The sequence below is a fragment of the Lathyrus oleraceus genome, chromosome 1 (assembly GCF_024323335.1).
Source record: "Lathyrus oleraceus cultivar Zhongwan6 chromosome 1, CAAS_Psat_ZW6_1.0, whole genome shotgun sequence".
NCBI classification, from domain to species: Eukaryota; Viridiplantae; Streptophyta; class Magnoliopsida; order Fabales; family Fabaceae; genus Lathyrus; species Lathyrus oleraceus.
The window spans coordinates 410,189,762-410,210,913 of NC_066579.1; the positions used below are offsets into that span (position 1 = coordinate 410,189,762).

At 31.6% G+C, this 21,152-nt stretch overlaps 1 protein-coding gene across 3 annotated transcripts; it reads left to right on the forward strand.

Annotated features, from left to right (window-relative positions):
• The first annotated feature begins 11,424 nt into the window (after nucleotides 1–11,424).
• Nucleotides 11,425–14,384, forward strand: LOC127076528 (putative protein FAR1-RELATED SEQUENCE 10). Of its 3 annotated transcripts, none has more exons than XM_051018223.1 (4): nucleotides 11,425–11,628; nucleotides 11,828–12,851; nucleotides 12,936–13,379; nucleotides 13,536–14,384. In XM_051018223.1, the coding sequence occupies exons 2-4, from the start codon at nucleotides 11,829–11,831 to the stop codon at nucleotides 14,154–14,156; spliced, it is 2,088 nt and encodes a 695-aa protein (XP_050874180.1). In that variant the 5' UTR covers nucleotides 11,425–11,628; nucleotide 11,828; the 3' UTR covers nucleotides 14,157–14,384. The 3 variants fall into 3 exon arrangements, with proteins under 3 accessions (XP_050874180.1, XP_050874172.1, XP_050874164.1); XM_051018207.1 differs by having other exon boundaries at nucleotides 11,426–11,628; nucleotides 11,825–12,851; XM_051018215.1 differs by having other exon boundaries at nucleotides 11,425–12,851.
• Nucleotides 14,385–21,152: the final 6,768 nt, after the last annotated feature.

The window sequence follows — 21,152 nt, forward strand, 5'->3', positions numbered from 1 at the left end:
ACCATAAAATTACCACCATTGTAATTGTCTCCATACCCCCTTCTTATTTCTAGCCCCCATCTATCCTAAAACTCAAACATCCTCTATTTTTAAGCCAAAACTAAAACCCTAGAAAACTCAAATTCAAATTAAATTCTTTAGCTTCAACAATTTCAGGTAGATACATTAGGGTTATAATCCCTGGGCATCTAAACTACACCATGGCAATAAGTAAATGCAAGAAAAAGAAAAATTCTTTGGTGTGGCCTACCTACAAAGTGGAGGATGACTCAGGAATTTGTTGACTCAGGAATAAGGTAAACACTTTGAATCCTAGTTCTTTATAGTGTCTTCTTCTTCTTCTCCTCATATATTTCTTATGTGATTCTGAGATTAGGATTGAGCTTGTAGGTAATTGATAGTTTGATTAGGAATTGAGATTGAGGAAGGTAAAGCTTAACTATACTTTTTTAGAGCTTCAATGTGAAGCTCTGAGGAGTATGTCAAAGAAACTCTAATGGAGTTTGGGTTAGTGAAAAGGGAAAGTTGCAGAGAACTTGAGATATTGAGGGTGATGTCTGAGTGAATTGCAGAGAATTGGAGATATTGTGTGTGTTGGTGATTGTTGATAATGGTCTGTTATACAGATGAGAGACTAGAGAGTTGATTATGGTTTGATTCATCTCAGCCCTAGGATTGAAATGAATGGTTAGGGATTGAGGGCTCAGGTGAAGTTAGTTAGAGGTTAATTGTTAGTTTTGGATGTTGAAGTTTGTTAAAATTAGTTGGAATGAACAAAATTAGTTGGGATTTAACAGTGTTGGTGATGTTAACTGTTAGTAAGTTGATTCAGTTAGAGTTTGAGAGTTGGAAGTTATGTTAGTTGTTAGTTAGATGTTAGGTTAGTGAACAATTTTGCTAAAACAAGAGAATGTTAATTGGTAATGACAATTAGAATTAATAACTAAAAGTTAGTTTAGTTAAATGTTAGAGGCTAATGGTATAGCTAGTTATAAAAAAATGGAAAAACAGTTAGGGTTAGTTAACTGTTAAAGGATTAATGTGAGTTGGAACTAGTGTAAGTGTTAGATGATAGTTGGCATTTGGTTTTTGTCAGTTAGTCTAGGGATTGATGCAAGTTAAGTTAGTTGTTTGATAGTTAAGAATGGGAAACTTCTTTTGGTCAACTAGGATAATGGTTAATAGGTTTGGAACTAATTGTTATTGACATTTTGGGTAGTTTGGGCAGTTAGTTATTGGGTTAATGCTAGGACAGTTAGAATTTTTGCTACTAGATTAGTTCAATATTAGGCTAGATAATTAGTCAGAAGTTAGATGATTATGAATGAAAGTTAGTGACTAGCTTGTTTAGTTGAGTTAGTTTGTATATCATTGTGACTGTCACATGAAGGCCTTACATTCCTTATGAATTTTAGTTATGTGAATTGTTGACATGTGTTGCTATGCTTGTTGTATGTTTAATGGCATGCACGTGTGATGGTTTTTATTATACAAGCTGTTATGGAAAAGTGATATGTATATTAGCAGGCGTGTTATGTACATGTTTGTATGGAATTGGACTGGTGTAGAACTGTAAATGCTATGATCTTAAGGTGAAATCTTTTGTGTGTTGATATTGTTGATATGGATTTGAAATTGTCATGACAGATCATGATAGGCTTGAATATGTGTTATCATGACTTTATATGATGGGCTGACATATATATATGATAGTATGCATAATGAGTCTTGTGGATTGGACTATATGTATGCATATGTATAGATTGTCATATTTTGATTGATTAATTGGCAAGTATGTATAGTATATAGGCTAGAATGTACTTGGCATGATATATTTTAGATGGATATGTGTGTTGATAATGTGAATTATCCAACTTGATATGATAGTACATGTGCATTTAGTTGTATGTATGACATTGTTGAGTGTGTGTAGGCTTATGGTAATAATGTGGCTTAGGTTTTGCAGGCCTGCTGCAATCTTGGTATGATGAAAACATGAGGTCTTGACCATGAAGCTTGGAAACTTGAATTGATTTTGGCCATAACATGTCTAAATGAAGCTTGGAGTGTGTACCATTAGACATGAATATTAAAGAGATTTGGAGCCATAATGGAAGATCATGAGGATGAAGAAAAAAATAGGCTTAGGGTTTAGTTTGACTTTGGTCAACTGCTTGACCAAAAGTCAACCATAGGTCAAAATTAGGATTTTTTTATGTAATTTACAAATATGGCCTATTGTAATGTAATCTTGGATTTTGAATATGAATTTGGGCTTTGAATGTATAACTTGTAACTTGTTTATTAAGAAATGAATTTCACTCCAATTTCTCAAATTTGAATTTTGAACTTTTTGAATTTTTTGACTTTGAATTGTAATGCTTTAACCAAGAAAGCAAAAGCCATCCACAACTAATCATGTAAGACATCATAAGAAATTGGTCAACAAAAAGTCAACTTTCCATGGTTGACTTTGTTGACCAAAAAGTCAAAAATGTGCAAATGCCTTCCAACTTCACAATTAGAGTTTCTTGACCAAAATTAGGGATCCCAGAGACTTAGACCAAGAAAAGTGAACATCCAAAGTTAGTTGTGCCCAAAAAGTTAAAATGTAGCATAATGTTCCCACAATATTTCTTCACAAGTACACACCATGGAAACCCTAATCCATGAAAATTAATAGCCTCTTTGGCATAAATTCAGTGTCTTGTATGATAAATAACAGGAACCATTTGAATCCATGATGGTACATGTATATGCAGATGCAGAAGAATGATCCTACCATATATGATTAGGGTAAGAGTAAGAAGATAGATCATGAGCCATGGGCCAGATGAAATGAGAATAGGTAGGGTAAATTTTGGGGTATGACAGTTTCCCCTAATAATCTTAATCTTGAATCTACGAATGGCTGTAGATTTTTGGGCATTTGAGGTAGAAGGGGATTAAATACAAAAGACCCAAATATTCATCTTTTGAGAAGGAAATGAATGTAATGTAATGAGACTAGGTGTATTATCCGGAGTTTGATTGTTGGGGATATGGAATGGAAGATAAATTTTGTGAGCATTATTTGCGGGGGATTGACTGAAATACTTTGTTGGGGAATAAATTAGTCGTAAAATAGATGTATGTGGTCGTATTTTGCATGTTGTATGATTTTCTATGCATTATGCATGAAGTGCTTATGCTTGACTTGCATGTTATCTTATGATGCAGATTGTTAGGTGAAAGGAGTGACTAGTATTAACATAGGTGGACTCTGGTTCTGGTTTTTGGTATGGTGGTGAACTTTAATTCTCCGACATTCAATAACTGAGTCGAGGAACTCGCAAGTTGATTAATAGAGTTTTATGATGCCGTTACTGCTGGAAGTTCCGATTTAATCCTTTCTGATATGGATGTCTAACAAAAGGAAGATCGATATTGACTCGTTTGTTAGAAACAAATCATTAACATAGAGGTTAGAAAAATATCATCAACACAGAGGTTGGAAAAATACCGTCAACCATGGAGGTTAGAAATAGATCATTTACACAAAGGTTGGAAAAAGATCATCAACACAGAGGTTGGAAAAAGACCAACAACACGAAGGTTGGAAAAAATCGTCAACCCGAAGGTTGGAAAAAGATCAACAACATGAAGGTTGGAAGAAGATTGTCAACCACAAAGGTTGGAAAATGATCTTCAACCACAAAGGTTGGAAAAATACTAACAACATAAATGTTAGAAACAAATCAACAACACGGATGTTGGAAAAATATCATCAACATGAAGTTGAAAATGAATGACAATGTTATGATGGTGAGACAACAAAAAGGATAATTATCAACACAACGGCTGGAAAGTAACCTAAACGAATACATTTCAAGAGGGTTTACTTGAGAGAAACTTACCAAGGAAAATCTTCAAAAGAAAATCCTCTGGGGGTATCAACTAGAAGTTTCACGGGGATAATATTCTTTTCCGGAGAAATACCATCGTTTTAACTAAGGATTAATATGTCGGAAGTATACCAGTTATAAGGTAGATGTTTATGGTGATAGGGTTTTGGAAAATACTACTTAGGTTACAAGGCTTTATGATGATGTTGGACGAGCATGATGATATCTAAGTTAAGAGACTTGATTAATGCATGTCAATTATCTATGCAATGATGATATGCATGCTTTGCTGTTAGAGCGAAGTGACCAGATTTATGCATGGTTCACCAAATGCTCGTGTGGCGAGATATGGAAGATTTGAGGCTAGGATAAGGGTTATAAAGACATGATTCCCTGATGCCTACTTCAGGCTCAATGGTTTGTTGATGCACTTTTGCACTTGCCTAAGCAACTTGAAACATGAAGAGAACTTGCACCTTCGTAGCCTATATTTGCCCTAGTCTGTTGGATATTTGCATGGATTACCCCAATCATAAGTTATGAAGAAGTCTTTTCATAGGACGATCTCAATATGGCTTGCCTCGGTATCTTGAAACTATATTCCCCCGATTAACCATCTCCTTGAGTGATTGACTTATTTTTCTCTTAAGGTGGCTTGCTCAGTACAAGTCATGAAGTAATTTTTCCCTGGCTGGTTGGTGTTTGAGGGAAATCCCCTGGTAGGACCATATGTTATAGTTCATCACTGCAACCTCCTTGATGCTAGGTGTTGATTTGCGGATTAGAATTATTTACTCAAAAATGATAATTTTAGTATGATGCTCATGCAAGTTTCGAGATCAAAATCATTATTTAAAGTGTGAAAGATGATGTGGGAATTTTATATCAATACAAAATCATGACAGTTTAAAATGAAGTTGGTTAGGGATTGAGGGCTCAGATGAAGTTAGTTAGAGGTTAACTGTTAGTTTTGGACGTTGAAGTTTGTTAAAATTAGTTGGAATAAACAAAATCAGTTGGGATTTAACAATGCTAGTATTAATAATGTTAGTCATGTTAACTGTTAGAAAGTTGATTTAGTTAGAGTTTTACAGTTAAAAGTTATGTTAGTTGTTAGTTAGATGTTAGGTTAGTGAATAATTTTGCTAAAACAAGAGAGTGTCAACTAGTAATGACAATTAGAATTAATAACTAAAAGTTAGTTGAGTTAAATGTTAGAGGTTGATTGTTTAGCTAGTTATAGAAAAAATGGAAAAACAATTAGGGTTAGTTAACTGTTAGAGGATTATTGTTAGGTTGAACTAGTGTAACTGTTAGATGAAAATTGAAATTTGGTTTTTGTCGGTTAGTCTAGGGATTGATGCAAGTTAAGTTAGTTAAAGTTAGTTGCTTGGTAGTTATTTGTATGTGTAAGCCCTAGAGGCTAATACTTTTGCTACTTGTATTGAATTATTTATTAATAATAAAAGGATTTTTCTTTATTATGGTTGTTTAATAAAGTCCCTAGAATAGCTAGTCCGTTTAATGTACCAAGTGTGACTTAATCATGAGATCACATTAAACATAAGGATACTATTCTTAAAATATCCGTAGTCGAGCCTTATTGTGAAGTGGGATAACATTAAAGCATTAAGACTATTATGTATATAGACTGATGATCACATCTCATGGATCATGGATAAGGAGTTATCAAGTCTTAAACATAGGTATGAATATTAAGAGTAATATTTATACTTGATAGACCCGCTATGAGAATACTATATAGAATGTTATACAAAGTGTCATAAGTTATTCTCATGGTGATAATTGTGTATACCACCCTTCGACCTGAAACCACTATGGACCCTAGATGTAGAGTCGAGTGCCTTATTGCTGATCAAACGTTGTCCGTAACTGGATGACCATAAAGACAGTTGATGGGTACTCCACCAAGCATGCTAAGGGACATGAGTGACCTAGATAGAATTTGCCCATCCCGCGTAACAGGATAAATGTCTATGGACCCAATATTGAACTGGACAAGGATGACACAGTCTATGCCTTGTGTTTAATATAGACATAAGGGTAAAAGGGTAATTGTACACATAAGTATTATCACAAAAGGATTTGTCATATCATATGCCATTTTTGTGTCTTGGGTAGCAGTGATGTGTTGCTAGATACCGCTCACTATTTATTATGTTAAATACGTGATTTAATATAATTGTCAATGCCGCGAAAACCTACAGGGTCACACACAAAAGGACGGATTGATGAGAGATAGAGTAACTAAGGAACACCATAAGGTACGACGCACTTAAGTGAATTGTAGAACATCGTAAGGTACGGTGTACTTAAGTAGAATACGAAATATGGTAAGGTACCACGCGCTTAAGTGATTTTGGCATATTATAAGATATGGGCCACATACACTTAAGTGGGTTTTTTAGCTTGCGGCACACACAAGTGGTTCTATAAATAGAACCCTTGTGCAGAAGCATTTGTGCAGTTGCAATTTTGTTTCTCTCTCTCTCTCTCTCTCTCTCTCTCTCTCTCTCTCACTTAAAGCCTTCATTCGTAGCAGCTAGCACTGAGACTGAATGAATCCGTTCGTGTGGACTGAGTAGAGGCATTGTCATCGTTCAACGTTCGTGATCGCTCCATAGATTTGCATCAAAGGTTTCGATCGTCACAAGAGGTAACGATTCTATCACTGATCATGCCCATTCGTAAGGATCACTAAAGGAGATTTTTTTTTAATTCCGCTGCGTTTTGGATCGCTTTTCTCCTTCAATTAACAATGGGCAATTGTTTTTGGTCAGCTAGGATAATGGTTAATAGGTTTAGAACTACTTGTTATTGACATTTTGGGTAGTTGGGGGCAATTAGTTATTGGGTTAATGTTAGGACAGTTGGAACTTTGGCTACTATATTGGTTCAATATTAGGCTAGATAGTTAGTCAGAAGTCAGCTGATTATGAATGATAGTTAGTGACTAGCTTGGTTAGTTAAGTTAGGTTGTGTATCATTATGACAGTCACGTGAAGGCCATGCATTCCTTATGAATTTTGGTTATGTGAACTGCCGATGTGTGTTGATATGCTTGTTGTATGTGTAATGGCATGCATGTGTGATGGTTTTTGTTGTTATGGAAAAATGATGTGTGTATTAGCAGGGTTGTTATGTACATGTTTGTATGGAATTTGACTGGTGTAGAACTGTAAATGATATGATCTTAAGGTGCATTGTTTTATGTGTTGATATAACTGGTATGGATTTGAAACTGTCATGATAGGCTTGAATATGTGTTATCATGACTTTATATAACGGGATGCTATATATGATAATATGCATAATGAGACTTGTGGGTTTGATTATATATATGTGTATGTATGGATTGTCATGGATTGATTGATTAATTGGCAAGTATGCATAGCATATAGGCTAGAATGTACTTGGCATGGTATATTTTAGATGTATATGTGTGTTAAAAGTATGAATTGTCCAAACTGATATGACAGTACATGTGCCTTGATTTGTGTTTATGACATGTTTGAGTGTGTGTAGGCCTATGGTGCTAATGTGGCTTAGGTTTTGTAGAGCTGTTGCAAGCTTGGTATGTAAAAACATGAGGTCTTGACCATGAAGCTTGGACACTTTGAATGGATCTTGGCCATAACATGTCTAAATGAAGCTTAGAGTGTGGACCATTGGACATGAATATGAAAGAGATTTGAAGCCACAATGGAAGATCATGAGGATGTCAAAATTAGGTTTTTTTTTATGTAATTTGCAAATATGACCTCTTGTAATGTAATCTTGTATTTTGAATATGAATTTGGACTACGAATGTATAACTTGTGACTTATTTATTAAGAAATGAATTTCCCTCAAATTTCTCAAATTTGAATTTTGAACTTTTTGAATTTTTTGACTTTGAATTGTAATGCCTTAATCAAGAAAACAAAATACATCCACAAATAATCATGTCAAACCTCGTAAGAAATTGGTCAACAAAAAGACAATCTTACAGGGTTGATTTTGTTGACCAAAAAGTCAAACTTATGCAAATGGCTTTGAACTTCACAATTAGAGTGTCTTGATCAAAATTAGGGATCCCAACGACTTAGGCCAAGAAAATTAAACATCCAAAATTAGTTGTGCCTAAAAAGTCAAAATGTAGCGTAATAAATAATAGAAATCCTTTGAATCTATGATGGTACATGTATATGCAAGTGTTGATGAATGATCATGCCATAGATAATTAGGATAAGAGTAAGCAGATGGATCATGAACTGTGAGGCAGATAAAATGAAAATAGGTAGAACAAATTTTAGGATACGACACTACACATCAAACAACTTGTTGATTTTCTGCACCAAATTATTAATATAGACAAAAATATTTTGTATTTATTTTGATGATGTATTATCTTTTAACATCATCCCTAACATCTTCAACGCACTTAGCTACACCCCGTTTCGTAATGCTCTAATAGAAAATGCTATGATGGCTGCAAAAGAGTTGAATTCCCACATATTTCTTGAAGTGATCATGATAGAGTGCATGTATCATTAATCTAAAAGTCATTCTAACTCCCTCTTTTTCTACTAATTAATCATTACTAATACATTTTCTTTTCTCATATTCTTCTCCCAAAGCTTTCTCCTTTTATACCTTTTAGTCACATGCATACTTTGTTTGCTCAACTTTTACTTTTTAAGTGATCCTGAATTTTCATAAACATAGCTTTTATCATTTGATTTCTCAATGTTTTCTTGGAGATAATCATTGTAACACTTTGAGCAGAGGTTATTGTTTAAAGAAGAACCATATAAACCACAGCCATTATCACAAAACGATGAACCATGTTTCACTTAGTTGACTCAAGAAAAATAGTAAAATAGATATTTGCAAACTTGGAGAAAGGTAGAGTTTTATGGAGAAAATATTCAAGTTTGAAACACATTGATTCCTTAAACCATTTATGAGGATAATATTTAGATAAATTCAATACCTGCTGCTAATAAACTTATCTGGGCATGGTTTGTAGCAAGAGTTAAAACCAATAATGAGTTTGATTTTAACACATGGTGTTCCAATCTTGTGAGATGTTTGCAAAGTGTGTAGATATTCATTTAAATCTGGATAGAGGAAGGTACATAATCCTACAAAACCAGTAGGAACCTGGAATAATATCATAATATGAAATGGTGTATGACTGCTCCTGCTGCATTGTGTTTCAGATAGCGTGATCACAATATGTGAAATTGTAGAAATTGCACTAAAAATCGATACTCTAATTCACATGTTTTGGATACTATTATGTTGGAAGAAATTTGCATGTGAACTTTAAAAGAATGCTAAGTTGGTCAAGATTCAAGGAAAATAGAATGGAAGTAGCCGCATATAAAGATTTCGTGGGTCTAATATGGATCATGCATCATGGTTAAATAATGAGTTATGTATATTTGAAAGAAGAAATTTCACAAAAGAGGGCATGAATTCGAACCTTGCCTCATACAAAAATTTATTTTAAAAATTGTCCATTGACTCATTAATATGTGGCACTCTTAATAATTTAATAAATATTACTTAAATTATTAATTAATAATTATATAAATAAAATTATAAAATTATTTTTAAAATAAGTGATGTGGCAGAAATTATGTGATATGGCATCACATGGTCATTGTCATGTCCGTGCCACGTCAAAACTAGATAGACCGCCAAAAAATCAAAAAATGTGAAGAAGAAAAAGAGATAAAAATGGTATTTTTTTCAAAGTTGGACTAAAAACTTATCAAAATCAATATAGGAGGACAAAAACTGCATTTAAATCATTAATTAATTAAAATTTTGAAAAGAAACTCTTGGGCTCAACCCATTTCATTTCAACATTAGTCCAAATGTTGGAACAAAACACCATAAGTTTGGTAAACAATGGTGGAGTAACTTTTGAATATGGAGAGAGAGAGAGAGAGAGAGAGAGAGAGAGAGAGAGAGAGAGAGAGAGAGAGAGAGAGAGAGAGAGAGAGAGAGAGAGAGAGAGAGAGAGAGAGAGAGAGAGAGAGAGAGAGAGAGAGAGAGAGAGAGAGAGAGAGAGAGAGAGAGAGAGAGAGAGAGAGAGAGAGAGAGAGAGAGAGAGAGAGAGAGAGAGAGAGAGAGAGAAGTTATGATTGCATTAACCTAGGATGAGAATGCATCATATACATTTATACATGAGTTATAATATGATTGAGAACCAAAATGACCAAGTGGAATAACGGAAAAGTACAAAAATCAAGTTTGTAACCGGTTACACCATTTGGTTAACCTGTTACACCTGACATGAAAATTAAATCTCTTTCAGTGGCAACCGGTTAACACAATAGGTTAACCGATTACAACATAACTTTCAACATATCACCTTAATTCAAGTGATGCAAGTCTTCCATGCTCATTCTCATCTTCAACATCTTGAACATATCATTTGTGACTCCCTTCGTCAACAAATCAGAAACTTGGTCCTCACTTCTACAATATCTCAATCGTAACCTTCCTTCACTAACAAGTTCCCTAAAGTAGTCAAACTTCATCTCAATATTCTTGCTCCTCCCATGTGCAATTGGTTTCTTAGCAAGATTAAGAGCGGAAAATTGTCAACTAGAAGTATGACAGCCTCACCCTCACTAATGCCCAGCTCTTTCAATAGATTCATAAGCCACACTGCTTGGCGCGACATAACAAAGCGGCAATGTACTCGGCCTCACAAGATGCGAATGCAACTACCAGTTCCTTCTTCGAACACCGTGAGATTGGTGTTGTACCGAACATAAAGATGTATCCAGTTGTAGACTTTCAATCATCTTTATCTCCACACCAGTTGGAAACGGTAAAACCGAGCAAATTGCATTTTCTGCATGTATCTGATGTGGGAAAGATAATTCTACAACCAACAAAACCTTTAACGTATCGTAGGATCCTCTTGATTGCTGCCAAGTTAGACACCTTATGTCTCCCCATGAACCTACTCACAATACCGACACTAAACGTCAAGTTCAGTTGCGTATTGCACAAGTAACGCAAGGATAAAATCAACCTCCTATATTGAGTTGGATCAACATCTTACTCATCATTATTCTTAGACAATTGCAGCATTGGTTCAGTTGGACAAGTGACATCATTGCAATGCTCCATTTCAAACTTCTTCAATATCTCAAGAGCATATCTTCTTTGGTGAATGAGCAGTCCCCTTTTGGATTTGTGGAACTCAATACCAAGAAAGTATGTCATGAGACCAAGACCACTCAATGGTTAATAAATTAATTAAAAGTTTTAAAATAAACAAAAAAAATCAAAAAAATAATATAACATTCAACTACTCGATCAATAAATATACGAGCTTCTTCGTGATCAAATTCTACACAATGACTCGTTCATTGATTGAATGAGACCCCTCTTAAAAAAAGGGCATTCTCAAAAGTTTATTTTCAAACCGAGACACTTTTTATCTAATTTTCAACTTTTTGTCATAATAGTAAAAAAGTCCCCAAATTTTATACCAATAAGAAAGAGAGAGAGAGAAAATCCAAATATTGACTAAATTTTAGTAGAAAAAATCCCCAATTTTGGAATAAAGTGTACTAGTTCGATAGTTCGAGTAACCCGATTAAAGAATCCCAAAATGAAAATCCAATTTAGATTTATTTTCCGGTGAATCTGTAAATGAGCTGTGAAACAAGAGGAACAAGTAAACAAGTGTTTATCTCTCTCTGTATCTCTGGTATGTAAATTACAATGTTCATCACTTTTCCCAATTCCACTTCCAATTCCTCTTCTCTATTCTTTGATTTTTGTTTCTGCAATTTCAACCAAATTTCTTCAATTATTAGTTTCACCATTTTTTCCCCAATTTTGTCTATTTTTTTTATGTTTATTAAAGTAAGGTTTTGAGAAGTTTTCACGCTCTATTCATGTAGAAGAATGACGCATTTACCTTCGAAAAACCTATGGATTCGGAAACAACAATGTCCTTGTGGAGATTGGAAGTGTTACATTACATATGAAGGTGTTTCTAAGGAGAATTCTGCATCACCAGAATTAGTGAAACCTGATAAAACATCATCTTGTAGAGCTTTCGTTACCCCTTATGTTGGAATGGTGTTTAAGACTGATGATGAAGCTTTTGAATATTACGGTAATTTCGCTAGGAAGAATGGTTTTTCTATTAGGAAAGAAAGATCTAGAATTAGCCCTCAGTTAGGTGTTTATAAGCGTGACTTTGTTTGTTATCGATCCGGGTTTGCTCCGGTGAAGAAGAAGGCGAACGGTGAACATCATAGAGATAGGAAATCGGTGAGATGTGGATGTGATGCGAAAATGTATCTGTCTAAGGAGGTTATGGATGGTGTTTCCCAATGGTTTGTTGTGCAGTTTAGTAATATACACAATCATGAACTTTTGGAAGACGATCAAGTGCGTCTTTTACCTGCGTATAGGAAAATTCATGAGGCTGATCAAGAGCGGATACTGTTGCTTTCGAAAGCTGGGTTTCCGATACATCGGATAGTGAAAATGCTTGAGCTGGAAAAAGGGATTCAAGGTGGGCATTTGCCTTTCTTGGAAAGGGATGTTAGGAACTTTGTCCAAAACCGCAAGAAGGTTGTTCAAGAGAACGAGGCGTTGCTAAGTGAGAAAAGAGAAAATGATGTTTTGGAACTTCTTGAGGTGTTTAAAGCCGTGAAAGAAGCTGACGTTGAGTTTGTTTATGATTTTACAGTCGATAAGAATGAGAAAGTTGAAAATATAGCTTGGTCGTACGGTGATTCTGTTAATGCAAATGCTTTGTTTGGTGATGTAATTTATTTTGACATTTCTTATCGGTCCGTCGCGTATGGATTGCATTTTGGAGTGTGGTTTGGTATTGATAATTGTGGTAGAACAATTCTGTTCGGCTGTGTTTTACTCCAAGACGAAACACCGCAATCCTTCTCATGGGCATTACAGGTTTACTACTTCTAGCATAATCTGTATGAGATTTTACTTGTGCTTTCATAAATTTCCACTTACGATGATTATTCCTAAATACAGACTTTTCTCCAGTTCATGAGAGGAAGATGTCCACAAACAATTATATCTGATCTTGACCCTAGTCTTAGAGATGCAATTAGAAGCGAATTTCAAGGAACTAAACATGTCATTCCACTGTGGAATATTTTGAACAAGGTACATAGTTGGTTTTCTCTTCCTCTTGGATCTCGCATTGTAGAATTTAAATCAGAGTTCAATGCATTGTTTCAAATTGAGAATACAGAGGAATTTGAACTTCAATGGAGCCAAATGATTTCTATGTTTGGACTTGGTTCAGATAAACATATTGATTTACTGTATTCGGTTCGAACTTCCTGGGCGCAATCATATGTAAGAGGTTATTTTTTGGCTCAAATGGCGACAACAGCTTATTCCAAGTCTATAGACGTGTTTTTTGAAGGGGTCTTCACTGAACATACATGTTTGCGTAGCTTTTTTGAACAGGTATGTTGGTTAACTATTCATAAATAGGTGTGTTCTTATTTATGATTTGATTTGATTTACGATTCAGAAGTAGGCGTGTTCTTATTTATGATTTGAATCTAGATTTGATAACCATGCTCTTATGATATTTCTCCCGTCTCGTGTATATCTTGGCAGGTTGGTATTTCTGTAAATTTTCGTCACCAATCACATGACGAGACTCAATATACAAATCTCAGAACCTACATACCAATCGAAGAGCATGCGCGGAGCATCCTCACACCTTATGCTTTCAATTCTTTGCAACAAGAGTTATTGTTGGCAATGCAATACTCGACATCTGAAGTGGCCAATGGATCATATGTTATACGACACTTCAAAAGGTTGGATGGAGACCGGCTCGTGATGTGGTTGGCAGAAGAAGAACAGATACACTGCTCTTGCAAAGAGTTTGAATCGTCAGGGATATTATGCAGACATGCTCTTCATGTACTCGTAATAAAAAATTACTTTCAACTTCCTGACAGATACTATTTAAGTAGATGGCGTCGGGAATGTTCTTTCCCTGTCGAGGATGAGCATAACACCAACCAAAGTATTATTGGTAGGGAATGGTTTCAAGAATATCAATCTCTAGTTGAAACTTTGTTGTCGGAATCATCAATTACAAAGGAGCGATCCGACTATGTTCGCAAAGAACTGACAAAAGAACTCAATAGGATTCTTAACGAGGTTAGAAATCTGCCCGAGACTGATGATGTTTGCAGCATGAACGTGTCGGTTTCGCCAAATAGCTAAGTTTGAAGTTTTTGATTGTACATATGTGATAAAATGCAAATTTAAAACCACTAGCATAATGATAATGATGATACCATGGTATACATGAAGATATGATTTGTTGCTGAAATGCAAGCAGCTTTGTTTTATCATGTACAGATGAGAAGATGAAAGTGATGATTGTTGTTTACAATTACAAGGACAAGTTATTTGGCTGTATAAAAGATGAAAGGGATTATTGTTGTGTTACTTTGGCATTTGAGCTCTTTTAAATTTTAATACTATTTTTGTTTTCCACTCCTTCATATAATGCTTAAATTTCTGCCAATATAAATATAGACTAAGAAAAATACTAATTAGATGGAAAATTCTGAAGTGCCATTAACCAGAACCATGGTTATGTTTTTCACTTTACTTTGCTTTTTAAAAAAATGTATATTATGTGAGCCGGTTTCTGCATATTTCTTGAGCTCATGGATTTAATCTGCCACAACTCAATTAAACCTGACACAATGCAGCGGCTGTTATTTTTTTTCGAATTTTCTATTGCATTTATTTGAATTTTCAAAAAAATCTCAGAATTTTCCGAAATATTTGGTAAAATATCAACGATTTTTAGGAAAAAAAATGAAGAAATATCAGAAATTTTGAAAAAAAAGATTCTAAAAATTTTAAAAAATATATATTTTACACTAATGGAAATTTTCAAAAAAACTACTACACTTTTTGAAATTTCTAGTAAACTACAATACTTTTTGAAATTTTCGTTAGTGTAAATTTTTTCTTCCCAAAAAACGAAAAAATATTCATATCGACAATTTAAAATGAACTATCAAAAATTTGGTCTGTTATCAAATTTTTTGAATGAACTACTGAAAATTTCGTTCCCACTTTTAATTTATATTTGTCCATAGACAATTTGGACTCTTTGAAGATTTGAGATTTTAGATAATTATTTGAATTGACATATTAAATGTAACTTAAGGTAAAATTTTGGAAGATTTGTAAAGGAAAAAGACGTCTTTAATATTATTAGTGTTTAAGTATATCAGATTAAGTAATTTTTTTTGGAGGATTTAAAAAGACTATTTCAAGATATACTCTAATTAAAGAAGTTTTTTCTATGAGGAGGTCTAAATGGGGATATACTCTAATTAAAGAAGTTTTTTCTATGAGGAGGTCTAAATGGACATGTAAGGAGTGTAGCAAGAGGTTTTGTGCGCGTGCACCGAAGGTGGGTTCTTAGGGAGCTAAATGGACATGTAGGGAGTGTAGCAAGAGGTAAATTAATCTTATAGTTTTCGTTAGCTTTTGATCTTACTAAAACTAATACCCAATTTAAAAAAAGATCCTGACAAAATTTTCTCAATTGAGCATAGTCATTCATCTTTCTTATATATTCTTTTTTATGTTTTCTAATGTTATTCATAACCTAAAATTTGCTTTAACAACATAAATATTTATCACATTTTCTCAATTCAAAATAGTCATTCATTTTTCTTATATATATATACATATATTTATATTTATTTATTAATTATTTTTTTCTAATGTTTTATGTTTTCTAATGCTATTCATAACCTATTTTGGATTTTCAATACACTGTTTCCAATTGATTTGGTTTTTATTTATTTTTTCTTATGAAAAATAATGAATATAAAGTGAATCTGATGTTGTTTTCATTGTTTGCGATGATGTAGAAATCAAGAATTACAGTGAAATTTAAAAATCTGAATTGGAAATTGATGCGAGGAAGGAATCGAAGGGTTAGCAATAGATCTACGCTTTTTCTTCTTTTAATTAGACATAATTTTGGATTAATAAAAATAATTTAAAATTTTGGATTACTAAAAATAACATGATTTCTGTTTCAAGAGAACCATGAGTAGATTTCCAATGAAATGTTTAACATTCTTAAATGAGATTAATAACTATCTCATTTTTGTTTGGGAAAAAAGATTAATATTTCAATATCATTTATTATACTTTAATGATATTTATAATTATAATTAATATATTACATATATTTATAAAAATAATATCACATATAAATAAAGTTTTACCGATACAAATTATTATATATTATTTTTAAAAAATTTATTTATATTGTATATAATTTTCCTTCAAATCAAATTTCATTAATTAATTATTATATTAAAACACACCGTCAAATTAAATTTCATTAATTTCACTAAAGAATTTTCAGATATAGGTCCAAGAAAATTTTAAAACATAAAATCAAATTGAATTTCGTTAACTAATCCTCTAATATTTAAATAAAAAAATCAATATCCATCCTTCTTCTATTAATGTCTTTTACAAAATTGCATATCTTTATGCGTTGTAGGTATTTATCCGTCTTTATGCATTAATTTTAATGTTTAAAAATTATGGAGGAGGTTTATAGTAAGAAAAGGGAGTACATATTTTAAAATTGTATTCTCTATTTTAGAATAGTTTTTTAATTTGTATAAAAACTAAAATGAATTATTGAATTAAAGTAAATTAAATAGTTTTAATTTTTAATTGTATTATTAATTTGTAAATGGGTTTTAGGTTATACAAATTTAGTAATTCTTATTGTTTTAGTATATAATAAGTTATTAAAAGTAAATTATGATTTTATTTTCATAAATTATTCAAATTTAAATTATATTGTGATTTTTAAAAATCTATATTATAATATATAAGTGTATATTAAGATATGGATCTGGACTGAGTTTGGTGAAATATTATATTTTTTACCATCAAAAACTTAAAAATAATATTAAGTTTAATTGCAGTAAAACGGCATAATTTGACCTATATCACAATATACATGTTTAAAAAAAAACAGTTCACAATTAATTATTTAAAATATTTATTTAGAAATGACAATTATTATTTAAATCTTTTTAATATAATGGTCAATTTTAATTAATGCAGATTAAAATAATTATACCGATTATATTTAATTTTTGATTTTATTTTATTATTTTTATATAACTTCAATACTAATTATTAAACATATACTTTTTAATAGAAAGTTTTTTATACCTCACTTAATTTTTTTAAAAATATTTGACTATTAACCTAGTATTTCTAAAAATCATATTTATGAATGATGGTAAACTATCCCTCATATATTTTTTTTTATATTATCTATAAAATTTAATAATAAAAACAAAAATTTAATTTTTCTTTATACCTTGCTCAATCTTATTGAATAGATCCATATTAAAATAGATTTTAGTTTTTATATATATTACCAACTTAATATTTATGATATATTTTAATTTAGTATTAGGAATATATAAATTGAAATTACATATACAAATTGTATTTTTTTTAATGATAAAATGGTACTATTTATACTAAAAATTGCTATAAATATTTATTTTAATAAAAAACATGAGATTATTATGATGTGTGAAAAAACACAACTTTCTTATGAAAAACACAAATTTGTCAATCTTTTTATTCAATTTATTTTATTATGTTAAATATTTATAAGAAAGATGGATAAGTTATTCAATTTATTATTAAATATGCAAACGGGTTTTAGGAGACTAAAATTGATATAAAGATGGTTAAGAAATGTATATAAAATTCAGTCTCTTTCTTCTTTATTATTAGACTAATATGTATTAATAATAACTAACCTTATGAAAAAACTAGCATTGTGTTTACGAAAGAAACATAATTTAACGCTCAATTATAATTTTTTTTATATTCAATTTTATCTGATCTTTTCCATGCATTTTATGTGATTGCTTAACATTTTACTACAATTGTAATTTAATTATTCAATATTTATAGAGATTAATTACTATACACTGTCAGTGTAAAAAGTTTTACACCGTCGGTTCATCATCATCACCCGTTTGTATTACTTTATAGATTTTTAAAATAAAAGTCAAACTTCTATGTGATGGTGTAAAATCCTTTTACACTGACAGTGTATTTCAATTAATCTCATATTTATAATACTAACAAAGTAATATTATTATTATTATTATTATTATTATTATTATTATTATTATAAATTAATAATAATATTATTATTATTTCCGTGAATTTTTTTATTAAAATATATATTTTTGACAAGCCGAGACTACTTAATATGTATATATTATATGTATATTTTAGCCATCATTATATTTTATTTATTTACTATTTATAACGACATTGTGTGACCTATACGAAGGCACGGGTAGATGAATATTTTATTTTTTCATTTATTTTTTCTACTAAAATATACATTTTCAATGGGTCGAGACTACTTAATTTATATATCTTTGATATAAATTTCTTAATCATCAATATATTATATTTATTTACTATTTATAACGACATTATGCGACCCGTATGAACGCACGTATAGATGTCTACTTTATTATTTTATTTATTTTTTCTATTAAAATATACATTTTCGACTGGGAAAAACTACTTAATTTATATATATTTTATATATATTTCTTAACCATCACTATACTATATTAATTTACTATTCAACAATTTCAAAAAAAAAAGGATATTGCGTGACTCGTGCGAAAGCACGAATCCTTTATTAGTTATCATGATGATAAATTCAAATTTCTCAATAACTTTGATTGATAGTTGAAGAACTAGAAGTGTCGAATCAAATTATAACTATTAAAGAGGGAGATATAAATAATGAGATGCAGAAAGTTCGAATAAATATTGAATAATGTAAGTTCCTAAAATATAACTTAATTTTTTAGAGCATTATTTTTTAATTCAATTTAATAGGTTATATGTTTAGTAAATTGTTGGTAAAATAATCAATCCACATACGATATAATAAACTCAATTGTATCTTCTAGACATATTAGGTTGAATGATATGAAAGTTGCACCAAAAATAGCATTATCAACAACAACATAGGACAACAAAAACAATAACATTAACATAATATTTTACGTATAGGTTAAAATATTGTGTTATTATTGTTTTTTTTCTTCATATATATATAACAAGATAACTAAACATTAACAACATAACTAAACTTTAACAACATCAACTCAACAAAAACAACAACGGAATTAACAATAACATAAACCTTTTACTTATCTCAACGAAAATAACAACATAACTAAACAAAAACAACAACATAACTAACAAAAACTACAACAATAACATAAACATCTTACTTATCTAAACAAAAGCAACACCATAACTCAACAAAATCAACAACATAACTCAACAAAACAAAAAGATTAACTAAAAAAACCACAACAATAACATAAACTTTTACTCATCTCAACAAAAACAACATAAATCCTTTAATTAATCTCTTCTTAATAACAAGAAAAACATCAAACTCTAAAGAACAACAACAACAACAACAACATAACTACAAAAATGTATCAGAAATGTGAAGAGGAAGACAAAGAAATGAGTTTCGTATTGTCGCACCTCGAAAAAAATGAGAACACGACCTAGCGATGAGCAATCGCACGCTCGCATGATAGACTGAACATAATCGCCACCAAACTTTATTTATTCATAAAAAGGAAAGGGGAAATATCGATAAAACCCAAGAAAGAACGACAATGATTATGGTCGTCGCAACCAATATCAGGGTCCGAGAGTCGATTACGCAAAGGGAATGTATTAGCATCCCTCACGTTTGTTGTACTCAACGGAAATCATTTGGCTAGTTGTGCACGTTAGTGTTAGCTTAGAAAAGTTAGACCTCTCGAGTTATTAAGGGGAAAAGAAGAATAAGATCAAAATAAAAGAGAAAATGTTTTTGAATTTTTAACGAATGGGACTAAACCTAAGTTTTTTATTATAAGATTTACAAATCCTGCTCCTATGTATCTCCGGGTGCAATAAAAAACTCAAGGCTTACGTAGTTCTGGGTAGAAAATATTTATTCGTTGGTCGATTTTAGCGAAATCAACTTTGTGTCAATCGACAGAAATATTGTTGGGCTATCCAAAACAAGTGGAGAAAGAGACATTTGCATCACGACTGAATGGATTTACAAATCAACATTCATGGGAAACATCACAAGCTTACTCACACGTTCAAATGGACGAAACTTGCATCATCTTGAAACAAAATACATTTTGTTTGAGAAAAGGGTTTAAAGAATCGATCGCACGATGACGAGAAAAGAATTTGATTGGTTTGAATGTGATTTGAGTAATGGCGAGAACATGGATGGGCGAGATATCCATCTCGAATCCTAGTCTCAAGAGTGTGTGGTATCCACCATGTTCCATTTCCATCTTATTTGCAAAAAGTGTTTGATATTTTTTATGTGTTTTAGAGATTTGATAAAGAAAAGGTTTGAAGAAACCGCATTGACAATTTTGAATGATGGCGAGAGCTAAGATGAGCGAGATATCCGTCTCGGATCTTAGTCTCAAGAGCTCGTGGTATCCGCCCCATTCTGTTTCCATATTTATTGAAAAATGTTGAATATGCATTAAGTATTTTTTGAGTTTTATTATGAAAATGATTTGACGTTGGATCAAACATTTGATAGACGATTGAGAAATATTTGAACAAAGTGGTTTGGAAGAAATAGAATGGATAGAAATAGAATGGATTTGTTTATTGAGAAAATACTCGACGTTAGATCGAATCTTTATTTTTTATCTTTATTGAAAAAGAAGTTGATTTTATTCTTGTGTTAGAACTAGTTAAACAATCAAGCAACAAAGAAATAAAAGCGGTACAATTATTACACATCATGAGAATGAGGGTACATTTGTCGAATGGAGATTCATGATAATGAAATAATTAAATAGGGTTCAATCAACAAACAAATAGAAAAGTGTAAATGCAAGATAATGGTCTCATTGTAAGAAGGCCCAAGAGTAAGCTATATGAAGAAAATATCAAACACACAAGTTATATTTACAACACACTAAAAAATTAAATCGAAAGAAGTAAAATCGAAGCGTGCACGAATTAAATCTGAATGCAAGGATGTGAATCAAAGTCACATAATGCAAGAATGTGCAAGACAAAATGAAATTGAGGGTTAAATGTTTTTTGATT